Genomic DNA, 21,157 nt, shown 5'->3' with positions numbered 1-21,157 from the left:
TCGGCTCATTTGAATTAATCACCATTTCCACTCCAACCTTTAGCAAACATTGAATCTATTTTCAGTATCTATATATGTTCCCTTTTTCTTGATATTACATATAAATGGGATCATACAATAAACAATCTTTTGCATCTGGTTTCCTCTGCTTTAGCATAATTTTTCTGAGGCTCATCCACAGTAAGTATGTATCAGTAGTTTACTCCTTTATATTGCCAAATAATACTTTATTGTATGGATAGACCACATTTTATTTAACGTTTCACCAGAAGATGAACATTTAGAATTTTCCAGTTTGGGGTTATTACTAATGCTCTGATGAACATTCAAATATGTCTTTATGAAGATGTATGTTCTCATTTCTCTTCAGTAAATACTTAGAATAGTTAGATTATAGGGTAAGTACGTATTTTACTTTTTGAGGAACGGCCAGTTTTCTAAAGTCGTTGTAACATTTTACATTCCCAGCAGAAATGTATGAAAATTCAAGTTTTGCCACATCCTTTCCTACACGTTATTTTCTAATTTTAGATTATATGCATTCAGGTTGGTGTGTAGTGGTATCCGATTTTAACTGTAATTTGCATTATCTAATGATCAAATGATGTTAAGCATCTGTTCATGTGATTATTAACCATTCTTATGCCTTCTTCAATGAAATGCCTATTCAAGTCTTTGGCCAACTGTTTGACCCAGTTGTTTATATTCTTATTATTAAGCTGTAAATATTCTTTATATATTCTAGAAACAAATCCCTTATCAGACATATGATTTGCAAATATTTTCTCCCAATTCATGGCATGTGTTTTCATGTTCTTAATGATGCCTTTTTGAAGTGCAGAATTTTTTTATTTTGATGAAATCCAATTTATCAATTTTTTCATTTATGTATTCTGCTTTTGATATTATAGCTGAGAACTCTTTGCCTAAAACTAAGTTCACAGAGATTTTGTGTTTTCTTTCATAGGTTTAGCTATTATATGTAGGCCTATCATCCATTTTGAGTTAATTTTTGTGTTTCATGTAAGATAAACACCTATGTAATTTTTTTTTTCAAGTTGATACCCAATTGTCCAAGCCCTGTTTGTGTAAAAGATTATCCTTTCCCCATTAAATTGTCTTCGCAGCTGTGCTGAGGACCAATTGACCATAAACATGAAGGCTTACTTCTACAGTCTCAATTCTAGATTCTCATTTTATCAGTGAGACTATGTCTAACAACGTGCTAGCAGCCCTCACTCTCCGCATCTCCTCAGCCTTGGTATCCACTCTGGTGGCGCTTGAGGAGTCCTTCAGCCCATCACTGCATTGTGGGAGCCCCTCTCTGGGCCGGCCAAGGCCGGAGCTGGCTCCCTCCGCTTGAGGGGAGGTGTGCCGGAAGAGGCGCAGGCGGGAAACGGTGCTGTGTGCGGCACTCACAGACCAGCGCGTTTCTGCGGGTGTGGGCGCGGGTGCAGGTGCAGGGGCAGGGGTCCCCACACTCGGAGTGGCCAGCCAGCACCGCCGGCTCAGGGCAGCGAGGGGCTAAGCACCTAGGCCAGCAGCTGCAGAGGTTGCTCTGGGTCCCCCAGCAGTGCCGGCCTGACAGCACTGGTGGGCAGCTCCGCCTGCAGCCCCTGTGAGGAATCCACTGGGTGAGGCCAGCTGGGCTCCTGAGTCTGGTGGGGACTTGGGGAACTTTTATGTCTAGCTAAGGGATCTAAACGCACTGATCAGCACTCTGTGTCTAGCTCAGGGTTTGTAAATACACTAATCAGTACTCTGTGTCTAGCTCAAGGTTTGCAAATACACCAATTGGTACTCTGTATCTAGCTAACCTAGTGGGGACTTGGAGAACTTTTCTGTCTAGCATTCTGTGTCTAGCTCAAGGATTGTAAACACACCAATCAGCACTCTGTGTCTAGCTCAGGGTTTGTAAATACACCAACCAGTACTCTGTGTTTAGCTCAAGGTTTGTAAATACACCAACTGGTACTCTGTATCTAGCTAACCTAGTGGGGAGTTGGAGAACTTTTATGTCTAGCTAGAGGATTGCAAATGCACCAGTCAGCACTCTGTCAAAATGGACCAATCAGCTCTCTGTAAAATAGACCAATCAGCTCTCTGTAAAATGGACCAATTAGCAGGATTTGGGTGGGGTCAGATAACGGAATAAAAGCAGGTTGCCGGAGCCAGCAGTGGCAATCCACTGGGGTCCCCTTCCACACTGTAGAAGCTTTGTTCTTTTGCTCTTTGCAATAAATCTTGCTGCTGCTCACTCTTTACCTCCACGTTGCCTTTATGAGCTGTAACACTCACCACGAAGGTCTGCAGCTTCATTCCTGACAGCGAGACCATGAACCCACCACAAGGAAGAAGCTCCAGACACATCTGAAAGTCTGAAGGAACAAACTCCAGACACACCATCTTTAAGAACTGTAACACTCACCGCGAGGGTCCGCGTCTTCATTCTTGAAGTCAGTGAGACCAAGAACCCACCAATTCCGGACACAATATAATGACTATCTTTATAATAATATTATTACATCATCTTGGTTATTATATCTTTGTAGTAGCTTTTGAACTCAGAAAGAGTTCTCCAATTGTTTCTTGTTTTCCAAGATTGTTTTGTCTACTCTTGCTCGCTTGAAATTCTACATAAATTTTAGGATTATTCTGTCAATTTTTGCTAAAAAACCAGCTGGGATTTTGATAGGCATTTCATTGAATCTATGTACCAATTTGAAAGTATTTATCTTAACAATATTGATTTTTTTTTTGAGACAGTGTCTCGCTCTGTCACCCAGGCTAGAGTGCAGTGGTGTGATCTTGGCTCACCATAACCTCTGCCTACCAGGCTCAAGCAATCCTCCTGTCTCAGTCTCCCAAGTAGCTGGGACTACAGGCATGCTCCACTATGCCTGGCTAACGTTTTTTGTATTTTTTGTAGAGATGGAGTTTTGCCATGTTGCCCAGGTTGGTCTCAAACTGCGGAGCTCAAATGATCTGCCCGCATCAGCTTCCCAAAGTGCTAGGATTACAGGCGTAGGCCATTGCACCCAGCCAACAATATTAAATTTCTAATCTATAAGTACAAGATGTTTTCCCATTTATTTAAGTCTTCTTTAATTTCTCTCAACAATGTTACATAGTTCTCAGTGTAGGAGTCTTGAATTTCTTTGGTTAGACTTATTTCTAGGTATTTTTTGATGCTATTGTGAAGGCAATTCTTTTCATTCATTTCTTTATTATTATTATTATTGTTATTATTAATGTTATTATTTTTGAGAAGGAATCTTGCTCTGTTGCCCAAGCTGGAGTGCAGTGGCGCGATCTCGGCTCACTGCAAGCTCTGCCTCCCAGGTTCATGCCATTCTTCTGCCTCAGCCTCCAGAATAGCAGGGACTACAGGCACCCGCCACCATGCCAGGATAATTTTTTATATTTTTTGTTTAGTAGACATGGGGTTTCATCGTGTTAGCCAGAATGTTCTCAATCTCCTGACTTCGTGATCTGCCCACCTCGGCCTCCCAAAGTGCTGGGATTACAGGAGTAAGCCACCGCGCCCGGCCAATTCTTTAATTTGTAAAGATGGGTGTCTCAACTATGTTGCCCAGGCTAGCCTCAAACTCCTTGGCATCCTGAGTTTCTAGGATTACAGGAATACACCACCATGGCCAGGAGCAGTTTTCTTAATTTCATTTTTGCTTATTCATTGCAAGTATATAGAAATACAATTGGTTACTGTATATTGACCTTGTACACTATAACCTTACTGGAGTCAGTTTATTAGCTCTAAGAGTTTTTTCGTGAATTCCTTAGTGTTCCTATACACCAGATCATATCATCTGCAAAAAGGGACAGTTTTACTTCTTTTCCAATCTGAATACCTTTTATCTTATTTTCTTGCCTAATGACCCTGCCTAGAATTTCTAGTTGAATAGAAGTGATGGGAGCAGACAACCTTGTTTTTTTCCTATACTGAGGGGCAAACATTCAGTATTTCACCACTAAGTATGTGGCAGCTGTGGTCTTTTGCCTAGATGCCTTTATTAGGGTGAGGAAGTTCCCTTATATTCCTGGTTTGTTGAGAGTGTTTGTTATTAACATATGTTGGATTTTGTCACGTACCTTTTCAGCATCTATTGAGATGATCATGTGGTTTTGTGCTTTATTAATATTGTGAAATAATTTAACTGATTTTCAGATGCAAAACCATCTTTACATAAGAGGAATGAATCTCAGTTGGTCATATTGTATAATACTTTCTGTATGGAGCTGGCTGCTTTTTGCTAGTGTTTTGTTTCAAATGTTTACATCTATGTTCATGATGGATATTTGTCAATAGTTTTATTTTCTTGCAATGTCTTATCTGGCTTTGATATTATGATAATATCAGCCTCACAAAACGAGTTGGGAAGTGTTCACTCCTCCTCTATTTTCTGAAAGAGTTTACAAGGAACTGGTATAATTTCATTAAATTTTCAATAGAAAACACCAGTGAAGTCATCTTGGCCCAGGGTTTTCTTTGTGGAAATATTTTAAATTGCTAATTCAATATATTTACTTACTAATCTATTTCATATTAATATTATCTTTACATGTGGCAAATATAGAAATTTTGCTCTCATATAGCTATATTAACCAATTTGTCCTATTATTGTCATGTATATTGTATCTACCTATATTATAAACCCAATGTGAGTGTTGTAATTATTCCTTTGTTCAATCTGGTATAAAAGACAATAATAAAAAAGAAAATGTGTATTTATATTTTATATTAATCCAAATATTTTATGTTTTTTGTTATTTTTATTTCTTCCTGTAGATTCATGTTACCATTTCATGTTGTTTCCTTTCACCCTGAAGATTTCTCTTAGTATGTGTCATAAAATAGGTCTGTTACCAATGAATCTGTTAATTAATAACTGTCTTTATTTTGAAAGATACTTTGCTGGATATAAAATTATTGATTTCTTTTTTTGTTCCTTCAGAATTTTGTAAATGCCATATCACTGCCTTCTGGCCTTCACTGCTTCAGATAATAAGTCTGTTGTTGTTATATAGATGCTGTCCTATATGTTTCTTCCTCTCTGGCTTTCAAATGTTTTCTGTGTAGATGTGTTTCAATGTATCTTTTTGTATTATTTATTTATTTATTTATTTATTTTGAGATGGAGTCTCACTCTGTCACTCAGGTTGGAGCGCAGTGGCATGATCTCGACTCACTGCAACCTCCACCTCTCTGGTTCAAGAGATTCTCCTGCCTCAGCCTTCCAACTAGCTTGGATTACAGGCACGTGCCACCATGCCCAGCTAATTTTTGAATTTTTATAAAGATGGGGTTTCACCATGTTGGCCAGGCCAGTCTGGAACTCCTGACCTTGGGCGTTCTGCCTGCCTCAGCCTCCCAAAGTGCTGGGATTACAGGCGTGAGCCACCATGCCCAGACTATCTTTTGGTGTTTATCCCACTCAAAGTTTACTGAGTTGCTTGGATGCTTAGATTAACGGTTTTCATAAAATTTTAGAAAGCTTTGGCTCTCATTTTCTCAAGTATTTTTTTCTACCTTTCTCTCTCTTCTGTCCTGGAATTTACATTACACATATGTTGGCACATGTGATGTCCCAAATGTCTCTGAGGATCTGTTCATTTCTCTTCCATCTTCTTTGCTCTTCGTTCCTAAAATTATTCACTCTATTGATCTGTATTCAAGTTCACTGATGTTTTTTATTCTGACAATTTGAATCTGGTGTTCAGCTGCTATAGTAACTTTCTCATTTCAGTTATTATACTCTTCAAATTCAGAATTTTCATATTGTTTATTTCAAATAATTTCTGTCTCCTTACTGAGAATCTTTACTTGTTGATACATTTATATCATACTCTCCTTTAAGGCTTTAAACATGTTTTCCTTAAGTTTAGTATACAAATGTGTGTGTGTATACATATGTATATATGTGTATATATACATATACACATAAACATACATATGTGTGTAGGTGTGTATATATAGATACAGATATAGATATAAACTGTGCTTTGAAGTCTGTCTACCAAATTCAACATCTTTTTTCCCCCAAGTATGGACCACACTTTCCTGTTTCTCTATATGGCCAATTTGTTGAAAACTAAACAATTATTTTAAATAATATATTGTAATAACTCTGGGTTTCGATTATTTTCTTTCTGAAGTTTGCTACTGTTGCTTTTTGTTTATTTGTTTATTAACTTACCTGTGGTAAATGTATGAAATCTGTTTCTCTTGTGATGAGTGATAACTGATGTTTCTGCATAGTTTATTTTATTCTTGATTTTTAAATTTTAAGCCTAGCTCCAAAAGGGTTACTCTGTGTCTAGACAGTTTTGAGGTCAGCCAGTAATGGATAGAAATAGTACACAAACACCTCAAGCTAATAGGTTTCTTTTCTTTTGTTGGGGGGTGTGGTGGCGGGTAGAGGAGTATGTTCAAAGTCCAGCCTCTCTTTTTCTCTCTTTTTTTTTTGAGATGGGTACCGCTCTGTCGCCCAGGCTGGAGTGCAGTGGCGCGATCTCGGCTCACTGCAAGCTCCACCTCCCGGGTTCACGCCATTCTCCTGCCTCAGCTTCCCAAGTAGCTGGGACTACAGGCGCCCGCCACCATGCCCGGCTGATTTTTTGTATTTTTAGTAGAGACGGGGTTTCACCATGTTAGCTAGGATGGTCTCAATCTCCTGACCTCGTGATCCGCCCGCTTCGGCCTCCCACAGTGCTGGGATTATAGGCGTGAGAGCCCGTGCCTGGCCCAGCCTCTCTTTTTCTATTCTCCTATGAAGATATGTATTATCTCTAGGTTAGGCCAGAACTGTAAAAATAGCTTGGGCCCTCTCTTCAGTCTCCACTGCAAAAGTGCATGAACACTTTCAGCTAGGAATATGTTTGCCCCAATCACGAGCACAACCAGTTTAGTAGATCCATTGGCCCAACACACCTACCCACTGCCACCAAGATCATTACTTCTACTGACAGTGCTGCTGGTTGTATCACCCTCTGCTGCAAATTGAGTGAGCCCTCTTTAGCTCAGGTACAGCAGTTGCCAGTCCTCATGGCCAGCTAGATGCTGGCACAACTTTCATACTGACCAAGCTCATGAATGTGGGCAGACAGTGATAGACGCAGTCTCAGGTAAGCAAGAAATCTACAGACTCCCAGTTCTTCCCCAAACCTCAGCAGTTTTTCAAGAATAAACAATTCTTATAACGCTGTTTGCCTTTGGCCATGTTTGGAAGTACTTATTTGCTTATTTTTGGGTCAATTTTAGATTCATAATTGATTTGGGGGTAAAGGATTTGCCAGTTTCGTCACTCATCCATAGCCAGAGACAAACAACATTGAAATAATTTTTGTCTCCCCCCAAACATATAAAGATGTAGAAATACTTGCCTAGGAGTTCTTATCAAATCTATATTTTAATACTAGGAAATGAGAAACCATCATAGATTTGCTAACAACCTTTGAGACATTTGAGAATTCTCAGGTAAATAAATAGTAAGTCAAAATCTGAAGAAATTAATATACACAGGGATGACTTCAAAAGAAATATGTGCATTCTGTTATTTTCTCCACAAGCTACCTACCATGAAGACTTACTTGTTCAGTCTGATGATGTTGACTATCTTTCTTGAGAATGTATGTACAAACAGGATCTTTTTTTCTACATAGGAGATAAAAGTGTTCTCATTCTCTTGTATCAGTGGCAATTTCCTCATTGTTAGAAAATTTGCAAGGGTTTTTATAATATTTCAAGAGTAGATGTGCTGATGTGGTTAATTATTTTACAAAGCAAATACTTTTTCATTATTTTCCCCTGTGTAACCAAAAGTAATGTACTCAATCTTTCTAGGCCTCTGTTCCCTCACTGGAAAAACAATGAGCTTAAATAATGGGATCTAGAACTATACAGTCTAGATTTCCAAAGCATATAATGTTATTCCTAGCAACAATGGTTATGTATAAAAGCCCATTATTGCTAGGAAATACACTTAACTTGCTTTTCCAGTTTGGTGGTAGGTTTCAATAAATCAAGCTTTTAATTTAAAACTTATAAATAAATGTGTCTATGTAAACAAGCTGGGTAAGACTAAGAGCATAATCTGTTATTCTAAAGCTGAGTTTCTGAGTAATCTCTTTGGCAGTACATGTTGTTATCCCCTCTGTGAGTAGACATTCACTGTTTGAAGCAACAAGCCCTTTGATACTTAAAAATATTGGATTCTGTTCTATTTTTAAAAGCTACTATATCAGTATTCATCAACTGTTGGACATAGCCATTCATTTATTTTCAAAAAGGCTATTCTATAATCACACTTCCTTTCAGGAAGCCTACCAACTAAGTGAAAGCCTAAATTACTGATAGCAGTTATACAGGGACCTTCCTGTTGGTTAGGAAGCAGGATTAATTAAACTAATGTGCTAAATCTTGGGCTAGTAATTATGCAGAAAAGTGGGAGGAAAGTTTATTATATTTGTTTTTAATGGTTGTGCACCTATAATATGCAGCTGAAAAGAGTAAAACATTCTAGAAAAGTAGATTTCTTATTTCTATTTTATTAAGGCTGACTTAATTATTCTATTATTGTAATAAATATTGTCAATTCTATTAATAGAAATAACTATAATTTTGAAATAGTGATTATATATTATAATAATGAATGAGGAATTAAAATAATTAGCCTTATGATAGTTAACTAATTAGGAGCCAATTAAGCATAGCTTTTCAAAATGTTTCACAAGAAAAATCCTATCTCTATAAAATAAATTCAAATTTTCCACTAAATATTTACATGTTTTTTGAATTATGTTAAGACTAAGAAATGTTTCATAATGGCTAAAATTCTTAGAATATTCATATATATTTTAAAATTGTTTTCACATACAATTCTGTTATTAGAGCAAGAAAATGGTTGTGAAGCAGTATTTTAAAACTGCACAATGATAAGCTGTTCTTAGATTATACCTGATATTGTTGGGGCAAATAAAAGGCCAATTGCATGTAGTGTTGTTGCAGGTTTTGGCTCTAAGGCTATACATAATGGTGCTTCTATCTCTACATATTTTGGTGAGGTTCTGCTATTTAGTGGACATAGTTTAACAACATTTCTCCTCAGATAGGGACATCATGTTTTTCCTTGATTTAGACAGAAAGAAAAAGAGAGTTTCTTATAGAGAAGACTGTTTCACAGTACCTATAATAGCCCAATAGGTTTCTATTAAATTCACACACACACACACACACACACACACACACAAACACACACAGACACTCACTTTGGAGGCAGGGGGAGCCCAGACTAAGCAGGAAATCCTTAAAGCCACAAGTACTTAATACCAACTTAATAGGGATGAAAGTGATCCCCAGTCCAAAGCTTGAGCTATAAATAGAGACTACAGCAACTATTTTATTTATCACAATCTTAATATAAAACAAAGTGAAATCCAGGGCCTTAGTGTGCAGCCATAGCTTAAGAAATATAGTCAGTAATACATTCACTATCTATCTGGAAATTCTAAAATCCAAGACATAATAAAAGTAAATCTTGCTATGGAAAAATATAAAATGTAGTGTAGGGTGATATTGACTGTGATACTCACGTTTCAGAATACTTTGGGGATTTCCTTTTAGCCAAGAAAATGAGTATTTTAGAGGTTTTTCATGCTATATCGTACAGGACATATGAGCATGATGTGGTTTATTAGACTGATCTACATTATCATTAGTGATTTCCTCAATAATCCTAGTGGCAGTGGGAAAAATATGAAACTTTAAAGGGAAAAAAAAGCAATAAAATTGATTGCGTATTCATAAAAATGTAACTTAATTTCCTTCAAATTGTATTACCCCTACTCTACTTCTGTATATATGCATAAAAGTAAGCAGACCTTTCCCTAGAGTGAATATGGTAAATATGAATTTACCATTTCATATTTGTGAATGAATTATCATGCCATCTTTGTGAATTTTCCTACATTTGATTATTAAAGAACAATTTCATTTAAGCGGGACAGTAAGGTAAAACAAGTATAACTACCAAATGAAAAGAAATTTCATTTCCATGTACAAAAGTATGATTGTATGTCTATTGTGTAATCCAATTCAAATTTACCGTACTCAGATTCGGATTATCATACTCATCTTCATATCACTAAATGATCCTGATCTCACTAAGCCTCTATTTTATCATTAAGAAATTGGGTAATATGTGAACTCAAGAGGAAATCTGGGCATTTTAATAATTAACGATAAAAATCCATTTACTGTAACAAAATAACTACCAAATTATATATTCAGCTACTTAAAGACAGCTTTCTGAAAGTCTGAATAAATGTATTAATCCCCATCAGATTCTCTTTCTTGTTTTTATTGTAGGAAAAGCATACAGGAAACTGCAATATCTAAAATAAATTCACAAATTTATTTGTATTCAAAGAGCAAGTAATTTATTATCAAGATGGTAGAATAAGATAAGGAAGAAATTCTCACTGTTCTGCCTCAAAAACAGTAATACTACATAGAGTACCAAAAAGAGAAAGCTGTGTTCAACAGAATTATCTCCCATGGACTAAAAACATATTTTGTCTCTGTAGAAGAATTAATTGTGGAAACTGGTAAATTATAGGGTGGCCCATTTTGTTGTTTAACATCTATAATTTTCTTTCTCAGATCTATGAAATCTAGTTGTTAGTTCAGCAACAAGCATTTGAGATCTGAGATTTATTTTTCTATTTTAGTAAGCATCTGTTTCCTAAATATTTCTTTTTGAGGCAGAAGAAAACGGTAAAGTTCTATTAAAAATGCTATTAATTCTTGACATCAAAAACTTACCAAAAGCAAGTTAAATGCAAAAAAAAAAGAAAAAAGGAAACAGAGACCTATAGATCATCGGTGTAGTGAACTAGATGTGGGCTACAGAAATAAAGACAACATAGAAAAATATTGTAAAATATAGAAAAATATAGAAAAAATATAGAAAAATATAGAAAAAACAGAAATATAGAAAATATAGAAAAAAAATAAACTAAACATTTCTAAAGAGAAGGGAGAATTTTGCCAAATTGAAAATAGTACATTTATAGCTTAAAGTTTTACTTAAAATAGACAGAATACATAAAAGTCCTCTTTCTCATGTAGTCATATTTAACCATGTATTTTCTCATCAATAATCTTCAGCTACTTCAAATGTTGGTAAGATACTCTGACTAAGAAATAAGACCAAAGGTCATTGTATTTAATAAAAAATCTGAAAGTTTAAACTGGAAAGAGTTCAAATTATCTTTGTGAGTTTTTCTATATTTGATTCTTAAATAATAATTTCATTTTAAATGGGACACTAGGGTAAAACAAGCACAGCTACCAAATGAAAAGAAATTTCATTCCCACGTGCAAACGTATGATTGTGTGTGTATTGTGTAATCCAAATCTGATTAGAATCAGATGATTCAACCAATTTAATCAATGTTAATAAGCTTCTGTGACTGCAATTAGATACTTTCCTGTGTCTTTGTCTGTTTATTCTACCTTTTCTCCTGTCATTCACGGGAGTGACTACACTCCTGGCTAAACTAATCTACTACTTGTCCCTTGGATCCCATCCACCTATAATTTCAGAGACAGATTTCCAGTAGTTTTTCCTCTGTCTACTGCCTTGATGGTTTTACCTGCTCTCTTTAGTTACTCTCATCAGTATACAAACATTTTCTTTCTTTTATTTAAAAACAACAAACAAAAATACTTTTCTTTATCCTACTTCCCCCTCCAGCTGCTGCCCCATGTCTTTCCCATTTTTTACAGTGAAATTTGTTGAAAGTGTTGCCTGTCTCATCTCCAGTTCTCTCCTCCCATTCCCTTTGAAACTTCTATTCTCTCCTATCTCCTTCCTTCACCAACCAAGTGAATATGTTCTATTAAGATCTTAATACATTTGTATTGCTAAATCCATCAATCAGCAGGATACCACATTTATATTTTTGCCTCTTACCTCCTGGATGCTCCCTCTCAGTCTTACTTGCTCAGTCAAAACCCCTTCTTCAGCAAAACCTGCTGCCTCTAAGCATACCTAGAATTTGCTCCTTGCTCATCACCTCTCCATCACTCTGGTCTAAGCCAGTCTCATCCTTCACCCAACTGTTGTACTAGTTTCCCATCTGTTATATCTTCTTCTGCACTTGTCATCCTATAGTCTACTCTTAATACAACACACGGACTAATCCTGTTGAAATTTGAGTCAGATTATGTCACTTGACTGTTTAAAATCCTTCAGTAGTTTCCAAGTTAATTCAAAGTAACAAGAGAAGTTCTAATAGTAGCCTACCTCACCCTACACATGATGAGGTCCTGTCATCTCTCTCATCTCATTTCCTAATTCTCCCAGTCTTCATCTTTCTACTTTATCCAGATTACACTCTGTACTATTGCTTAAACGCATCGGGAACTTTGTACTTACTGTTTTTTTGTTTTTGTTTTCTGTTTGGCATGCTCTTCCCCAAGATAGCCAAGTCACTTTCACCTTCTCACTGAGGCCTTTTCTGATAGCCTGGCTAAAATCACAACGCTCATCCTTATTCTCACCCTGACCTTTCTATCGGCCTTCTCTGGTTTATTTTTCTCTTTAGCACTTATCGACCTAACATATTTTACATTTATTCATCTTATATATTTTCCTGATTACAATTTAAACTCCACAACGGCACAGATTTTTGTGTTTTGTTGTCTAATGCATAGCAAAGTTTCTGGTACATAATAGGACCTCAAAAATATTTTCTAAATAAATATATCAAACATTTATTTTTATAGTATTGGCTTTAGGTCAAAATTAAGCATAAAATGAGTTCAGAGGCTCCTGTTTCCACTGCCACTAAGAAATCTATAAAATATTTAAAAAAAAACTCATGGGTTTAAACGCTTGCTGGAAACTTGATCCAAAGGACTAAGTCATAGGTACTTCAAACTAAACTGCCATTTTTCCCCTTCTCTTTTCCTCTACTACATCTCACTTGTTGTAATCCTTTTTTCTGAAGAGTGAAAGAAGGCCTCAGCTTCCGTATAATTTAGAGCATTCTTGATTACTTTGTTCCAGTGGCCTATCGATGGCTTTAGCTTAATAAAATCTCAAATCTTAAAGGCAACCAGCTTTAAGCTGAAGATATTTAGCATAAAGGTGTATCTTCCTCATTGCTTATGCTTTTCCTGGTTATATTTAACCAGGAATAGTATACCTTGGAGTATATGTGTATGAATATAGCTTGCTCACATTGCTGTGCTAACGAGTTGCTGCATTTTACAAATAATATTAAGTTTTAACATTAAAAATTTGAGTTTTTAAAATAAAAATGCTAAAGAATTTTCATAGAATAAGGTTTTTCACAACATTTTTCCATTATGGTTTCTTGTCATTAGAGTAAGAAGCCCAAGTGAGATATTCAACAAAGGAGATAAATTTATATATCTCTTACCTGAAGCCGACCCAGAGGGATCAGGTTGGTTTTCACTTTCCTCATCAGTACTCTCATCATAGACTGGATCTCGGTCAGCAGTCATTTCAGAACAGATTGTAGTTTCCCTAGAAACAGAGACAGGTAGAATTATAAATCATTGGCTCACCCCCTGCTAGGCAGCAAATTTACTAGTAAGTAATTATAGAAAATATTTCTGGAAAAAGATTCTAATTAGACAAACATATTGAAAATTTATATGACTTAGATGAAAGCATCTTAAAACCTATATATTAACTCTTTTAAGAACAAGTTTCTCTTTTACCCAATTTTAATCTGAATTTAGTACTCATTATAATTAATATTAAATCAGTTTCTTATCAGGTACTATTCTTCTATCAAAATACTTTTTTCTACCAAATTATCTCTGTGAGTCACAGGGTATTTAACATTTTACTAATCTCAGAGCAGTTCCTTATTTCATTTGATCTCTGCAAAGCCCTAAGATGGGTATCTTTACCTTTATTATGAAAAAAAAGTGATGTGTCCAAAGCTAGAAACTAATAGGTATGACTGCAAGACCAGTACCTGTACTAGGACTAGCTGATATCAAATTTTTTTATACTATGTCACTAGTAATTCTGCACTTTTAGTAAGATTCAAAGCAATAGACCCTAACGTGTATTTGCTAATGTGTAAAAAAGTTATAATCGTTGAAACCCATATCAGCCATTTGTCACTTACGATTCTTCCATAAAAATCAAGTACATGTCTACTCTCAGAGAAAACGTTAAAGAAGAATAAGATTGGTAATCACACTGTAATCAGGTAAAATAAATGCTCCCTGGAATTTAATATTAACAACTTGATTCAAAAGTTAACTATTGCCTAGACATCAAGATTACAAATATGCATCCAACTTTGTAGTTCTGCAGATGAAAGGGTTTTTAAATTAATATTTCTTACTAATGTCTAAGAATTAAATAATACTTTAATAAGCCTCATGTCAATTTTTTAATTTAAGTGTAGGTGAGACAGTTGAGCAGACATGGAGCGAGCATGCTGAGAACTCTCTAGCCCATGGCACCCGTCTAACAGCCTGAGCATCCACATCCAGTCTACCAAATTATCTCATATGACCAAAAAGTTGGCACCTAATGTTCATTAACTTTGGGAAGAAATTCCACTTAAATTTATACATCTGTCATCCAAAAACTAGATAGCCAAAATACCCTTCTTGTTTGATGTCCTTTTCTTGTTCTTGAGCTGTATTTAATAATTTATTATGCAAACTTCTGATTTTTGTTTTCTTCTCATTCAACACCAGAATAAACCGCTTATAAAGATCAGTCTCCAAAGCTTCCTTAGCGTTCACACATTTTTCAAATCTGAAAAAGTAAGTAAACAAATTAGTCATGCAGTTCTGCTTACCATTAACATAATTCAATCTAATAATCAAGAAGATTTCAATAAAATTTTTCAAAGAAAATACAATTAAAGATTATTTTCACATATGCTTTCACTGACTTAAAAGTTTTATAAAGATGGTTAAATACACAATTAGAAATTATTGGTTATTCATGTAATTCATGTACTGAGATAAGGATCAAAATTGAAAATTGATACAAATAAGCCTTTAGAAAATCAAAATGCCTAAAGATAATAATTTATTGATATCTATGGTTTATTTACAAAAGAATGTTTTTATGGGATAAATTTCAAACAAGAGTAAATGTAGCCTGTGTTTCCTCAGTACTATGTTAATATTACTATAAAAGCAACTACAATCTTGTTTTGTGATAAGGCAATACAGCTAATTTGTCTGACTGCTCTACTAGACAATGAACTGCTCTACAACAAGAACACGACTTATCTAGTTATATTCTTATAAGCGAGCACCACACACACACACATACAAATACATATAGAAACACAATACACATATACAATGAAAGTATTCTACTTGATATATCCAAGGAGAGATTAATAAAACAGCAAATGTAAAACACTACGTATCTTCAAATTTAGATACCTGAGACAAAACATAAAATTCTCTCTTGTTTATAATTTGTCCTACACTGCTCAATGAGCTAACAGGGAATTGTATTTATTTTAAGCTCCCAAGAGAGATATAAAGTAAAGAAAGCAAAATAGCTGAGGTTGTATATACTTAAAATGTGCACACGCATACATGATGAATACATTCTTATTTTAGAGATTCAAATACAAATTATTTTATGTATTCTTTTCAATGTCGTTTTATACTGCTTATTTACATTGTTGTTGTTCGATATACAAGTATCCTGGTATTTTTATGCTGTACATAAACACACACACATATATACCAGTAGTAACATATATGTGTGTACATATACAGACACACACATATATATTTCAGTGAAATTAGAAACACAAATGTCCAAATTAGATACCTTTTATATACACGCCCTTAAACTTTCAACAATCTACCTATCTAGAGATGCAAAGAATTCAAACCTCTCATAAGATAAAAAGGAAAATATGGCAATATATTCTCTGGGACCAATTTCAGCAAATTCTTATAGCATAGTCTTTGCCAAGGATGTGAACTCCAGGAAAGCAGAGAGCATGTGTGTTTTACTGGCCACGGTATCCTCAGTGCCCAGCATAGTGTTTAGCATTCTACAGATGTTTGGTAGGCTCTTATTAGACAAACAAACAAAGTGAGTAAATTAATATGGACATCTTTTTGGTTTATTTGTTTTCCCAGGTTTACTGCTGATTTATTACAAGGCCTCAACAGTGCTTTTTCTTTTCAACATCCTGTTCTGCAGCTTCCTTGGTCCTTTTTGCCCAGAGGCCAAAGAGCCAAGCATTGATATGGCAGGTTTTTGTTTTGTTTTGTGTTTTGTTTTGAGAGAGAGTTTCACTCTTGTTGCCCAGGCTGGAGTGCAGTGGCACGATCTCGGCTCACTGCAACCTCCGCCTTCTGGTTTTAAGCAATTCGCCTGCCTCAGCCTCCTGAGTAGCTGGGATGACAGGCGCCCGCCACCATGCCCGGCAAATTTTTGTATTTTTAGTAGAGACAGGGTTTCACCATGTTGGTCAGACTGGTCTCGAACTCCTGAACTTGTGATCCGCCCGCCTCAGCCTCCCAAAGTTCTGGGATTACAGGCATGAGCCACTGCGCCCAGTCTGATGTGGCAGTCTTGAAGTTCTCTTCCTCTTGGTGATGACTCTGGCTTTCTCCTTCTTATAGGTATTCCATATGAACATTACTGGTCCTGTCAGTGTGATGGCCAATTTGAGTTCTTCAGTGTAGCCGTCTCCCTTCTTGGAGGCCGAGGTTCCTAGAGAAGGAGGATAAGCTTCCAGCAGTACTACTAAAGCTGTTATACATTGGCCTGCAAGGACTCAATGGACATGTTTCACCTTCTTGGATCAATAGAGAAATCAATGGTCCAGGCCATCTTCTTGTGGATGCTGGCCACCCTTAATTCTTCCAAGCTGAAGCCCCTGCCAGCTTGTACTTGGTGTGAAACCTCATGTGGGACATTTTACTAGGGGCCAATGGGTCCAGATACAAGGCACCGGGCAATGCAGTGGGCTTTGACTTGTCTGGTCTCATGTCTGTGGCTCTTCCTTGCAGGCTGGGTGAACCATGTCGCTATGGGCCACTGCCAGTTCTTATAAAAGTGGAGCTTCAGGATTATGCCATTCCTGCTGGGCACCATGTCTGACTATAGCCCTCCAGCAAAGGAGAAGAGCCAAGAAGAATGGCTAATATTGACATCTTATAAGGAAACAGAAAAACAGTGATTCTGAATATTGCATTTTTTTCACTGATTTAATAGCTATTCACCATTGTAAAAGTAATATTTTTCATCTTCAGCTTTTTAAAAAACTGCGTCAAATAATATCAATCTAGCAGTATTCCCTTCATTCAGCAAAGTTCTCTGAGACAGAAGTATATGAAAAGATGTTAGAAAAAAATTGAATATTGAAAAGGAGCTAGCAATATTGATAGTTTATTTTAAGCAAAGATATGTCACTACATTTATATTTCAGATTGAGTGTTATGTAAGCACGATATTCTCATCTTCCTATAATATTTTCAAAAAAAATAATAAAAAACTTTAAAACATATATATTACTGAAATACCTGAGTATATAATAACATACTTCAAACATATGCAAAGTAAAAACCAACATTTGAAAACATAAACAAATCTATTACAATTTCTTCTATTAAATTTTAGGAATGGTAGCCAATTAGTAATTTATCTGGTTTAAGTCCATATTTAATTTCCATATAAGTCACTTCGATAATTCTTTATTGAAAGATTGTGTACGTTATTAACAATTAACAAGCTAATTCCCAAACCTTTATTAAAATTAACATTTGGTGTGACACATTCAAAGTGAAAATAAATATAAAAATGAAATATCATATAATATTCCTAAAGAATATTGTTCATCTTAAGTAACCAGTATCCGAACTATGCTGTCAAAGGAAACATTTCTGTGACAGGGAAACAAAGTAAATAGAATGAATGTTATCATATGAGTTAACCTTGCTTGGTTTCAGCAAAGTTTTAGGATTTTTTTGCAACCAAACTTCTGATGATCAAACTGGACAACATTTCTTAGAAAAGTGGGGGAGTAGGAGCTAACTGGAGAAAAAGTATTTGTGTGAACAGTTGCATGACATGAATTTACTCTTAATTCTTAATTTTTCAAGACTCAGAGAATGCTATCCTTTTATCCATTAATCAGTAACTAAGAGGTACGTAGTATCATTCCCATCTAATTTTTAATGCCAATCCTCTCCTAGAGCATTATGATGTTACTATGCCTTCCATTACATGCTTCCTGTCAAGCTTATCCCTCAAGAATTAGACAGGAATTATTAGGTGAGAACATTTAGTGGAGAAGAGACATGGGATTCACTGCTAAGTCTGGTGACACTAACAAAAAGCCCATGCACAACTAGATCAGACCACACTAGTTCAAGGATCACATCCAGGCAAATCTCAAATTGGAACAAAATCATAAATAACACCAAACAAGAAAGGTCTAATGATAATTCATCCTTTCTACAATAACTAGGAAAATAGAACAATAATGCTAAATTTAATTAGTAACCTAGCACTGAGGTATCTAAAACCTCGGACAGAAAAAAAAAAAATAGTAATTAAAAAAAAAAATTAAAAGGACAAAAAAAATACACAAAAATACTGAATATTCAAAATAAAATATCTCTGGGTGGGAAAACAATATAAGAATAACATTTCAAAACAATAACAAACTAGGAGGAAAAACACAACAATTTCATGCAGAAATAACACCAAAAATGAAACAATAGATTAAATGATAGCTCAAAATAAAATAATAGGTACATAAACGTGAAATATGGTACTTAGACACAGTGCAGTAACCCTTAAATTAATAATCAGTTCCGGCCAAAATTGTATCTGGCCCAGGTCAGGGTTGTACGGCAATAGAAAGTCTGAGGAGAGTTGGGAGGACAAAGAAAGCTAAAAAGAACTGGAAAAGCAAGCAGTGGTAAAGAGATTTAATATGCCTTTACGGAAGAAGATGGTGAACAGCTGTTCCTCATCCTTTCTGACAAGAGAACAAGAGGAAATGGCCTTCAACTATACCGTGAAGGATTCAGATTACCCATAGATGGAAGAAAGAATTTTCTGACTGTGACAGTTCTTAAACATTGTAACGGGCTACCAAGGGGAGATGAAGGTATCTCTCTAGGTCTTTAAAAATCAGACTGAATTCATCTGGATATAATGTGATTCTATCTTGAAGGCAGAGAGATGAAGTAGAAGAGCTTTCAAGGTCTTTTATTCTGATGATTCTGTGAGTGTCAACCCAATTCACTGAAAACTGCCTCCAATTATGGGTTTAATAACTATAACTCAGAATAAAGGCAGATAATTTCTAAGCAGAGTTCTGAGTGCAAACAAAACATCTATTCAGTAACATGGAACTTGAGAGTCGTTATTAGTAATTAAGTAGAAAACCCACTAAATAAATATAGCCAGTAACCTAAGGATTTATATACACATCTTAAATGTTTCCTCCTGTATCTCAACTATACAAAATTAATGCAGTGATGCCACTTGTTCAAAATGGAGCCAAGAACACAATTATTAAGTGGTAATTTAAAATAACAGCAAATATATATGTTAAAATTCTATGCATTAAAGCTCACACTTTTTACTTATGCTGTAATTTCTCATTCCTCACTCAAGCCTTGTTTATTCTCCACCATCATCCCAAATGAAAATAGCTTTATAGTTGTTTCTGATTATAATGGTGATACATATTTAAATACTAAAACATATACAAAAAATACTCCCCAAAATTAAAGGAAAATGTAGTCTACAATTCCAGATGTACACTATTAACATTTAATTTTCTTCTTCCAGATACTCTCTATTTAAATATATTTTTGCAAACAATGGGATATTGTTTATATTTGTGGTGATGCACGTCTTACCTTAATATATGATCAACATTTTCCACGTTAATAAACACGTGTACACAACTATTTTATGCTCATATAATATCTTATTGTGTAGTAAATGTATCTCAGACCCATCTACCTTCGCTTCTACGGGAATTCCCATCCCTTACATTGTGTCCTTCCCCACTATTTTAACACCACCCTCCCATCCCTTCATATGTAGTATAGAAGAAATGCTTGGATCATGGACACTGACACAAGAATAATCAGAGGCTTCCCCCAAAACTATTGCCAAGCTTAACATGGCCCCAACGCTAATGATTCTCTACTTTCTATGTCCCCAGTTACCTAACTCCATATGCTCATGTCCTATTTCTAATCTCCCTAAAGACACTTAATTAGAACTACTGCCTTATGGAAGCTAAAGCTGTAAATCCTTTCCAGCATGCAAAGGCTCTAGTGAGGGAACACTAAGAAACTGCTGCTTGGCCATGATCAAGATGTATTTGCAGCTCCTTAAAGTGGTCTCTGTCCTCTGAAAGGAGAGAAAAACAAATTTGGAAAATATTTAAAGCTACTAATCTATGATCTGGAATACAATAAAGAGACTAGAATCCTCTGGAGTGGACTCTTTCTTCTCAGTACATAGGGCCACCCCAAAGGCACACATCTATAGACCCTGAAGAAGACATCTGACACAGTATTATAAAAAAAAAATAGCTGGATCATAATAAGGCAGGTGACAGGCTGTGCTTTTGATCAAACAGGAAATCTCTTGCCACAACAAGACAAAAGCACTTGCTGGATAGTCCAGAAATGGCAAATCAAGCATCTGTGAGCCACATATAATATGTGCCCCTTGCACACACTGTTACAGCACAGGGTGCATTCGTCTCTAATTCCTCATCTTCGTTCCCTGCTGCTTTCAATTCTATGGGAGTGGTGTTGAATACTGATGAGATAATACCTCTTTCAACCTCTGGCAGACATTTTAAAGCAATTTGTTCAAGTACCAAGTACCCAGTCTGCATTTTTGTAGGCAATTTGTGGATCAAATTTCCTATCATCCTGAGGGTATTCTGAGTTTTAAATATAATGGTTTATCACGACCATAGCTCATCTCCTTTAATTTGATTTATTTCACATATTAAATAGAAAATACACCCAAGCTACAGATATAGGTCCAAGAAATGCTTTGTAGTACAGATACCTGATACTTATTCATACCATGACATAGAATTCATCTTT

General features: G+C 35.6%; 1 protein-coding gene across 1 annotated transcript in view; it reads right to left on the bottom strand.

Annotated features, from left to right (window-relative positions):
- XRCC4 (X-ray repair cross complementing 4) overlaps positions 1 to 21,157 on the bottom strand; it is a 287,640-nt gene that overhangs the window by 145,663 nt on the left and 120,820 nt on the right. Inside the window, exons 5-6 of the mRNA XM_031666287.1 lie at positions 14,679 to 14,834; positions 13,468 to 13,574 (exon numbers count right to left, since the gene is read on the bottom strand). Coding sequence (XP_031522147.1) covers positions 13,468 to 13,574; positions 14,679 to 14,834 — 263 coding nt within the window. The remainder of the gene's footprint in view (positions 1 to 13,467; positions 13,575 to 14,678; positions 14,835 to 21,157) is intronic.

Source organism: Papio anubis, chromosome 5 (genome assembly GCF_008728515.1).
Source record: "Papio anubis isolate 15944 chromosome 5, Panubis1.0, whole genome shotgun sequence".
Taxonomy (NCBI): Eukaryota; Metazoa; Chordata; class Mammalia; order Primates; family Cercopithecidae; genus Papio; species Papio anubis.
Note: the sequence above shows the minus strand (reverse complement) of the source record. Positions and strands in the feature narration are given on the sequence as shown.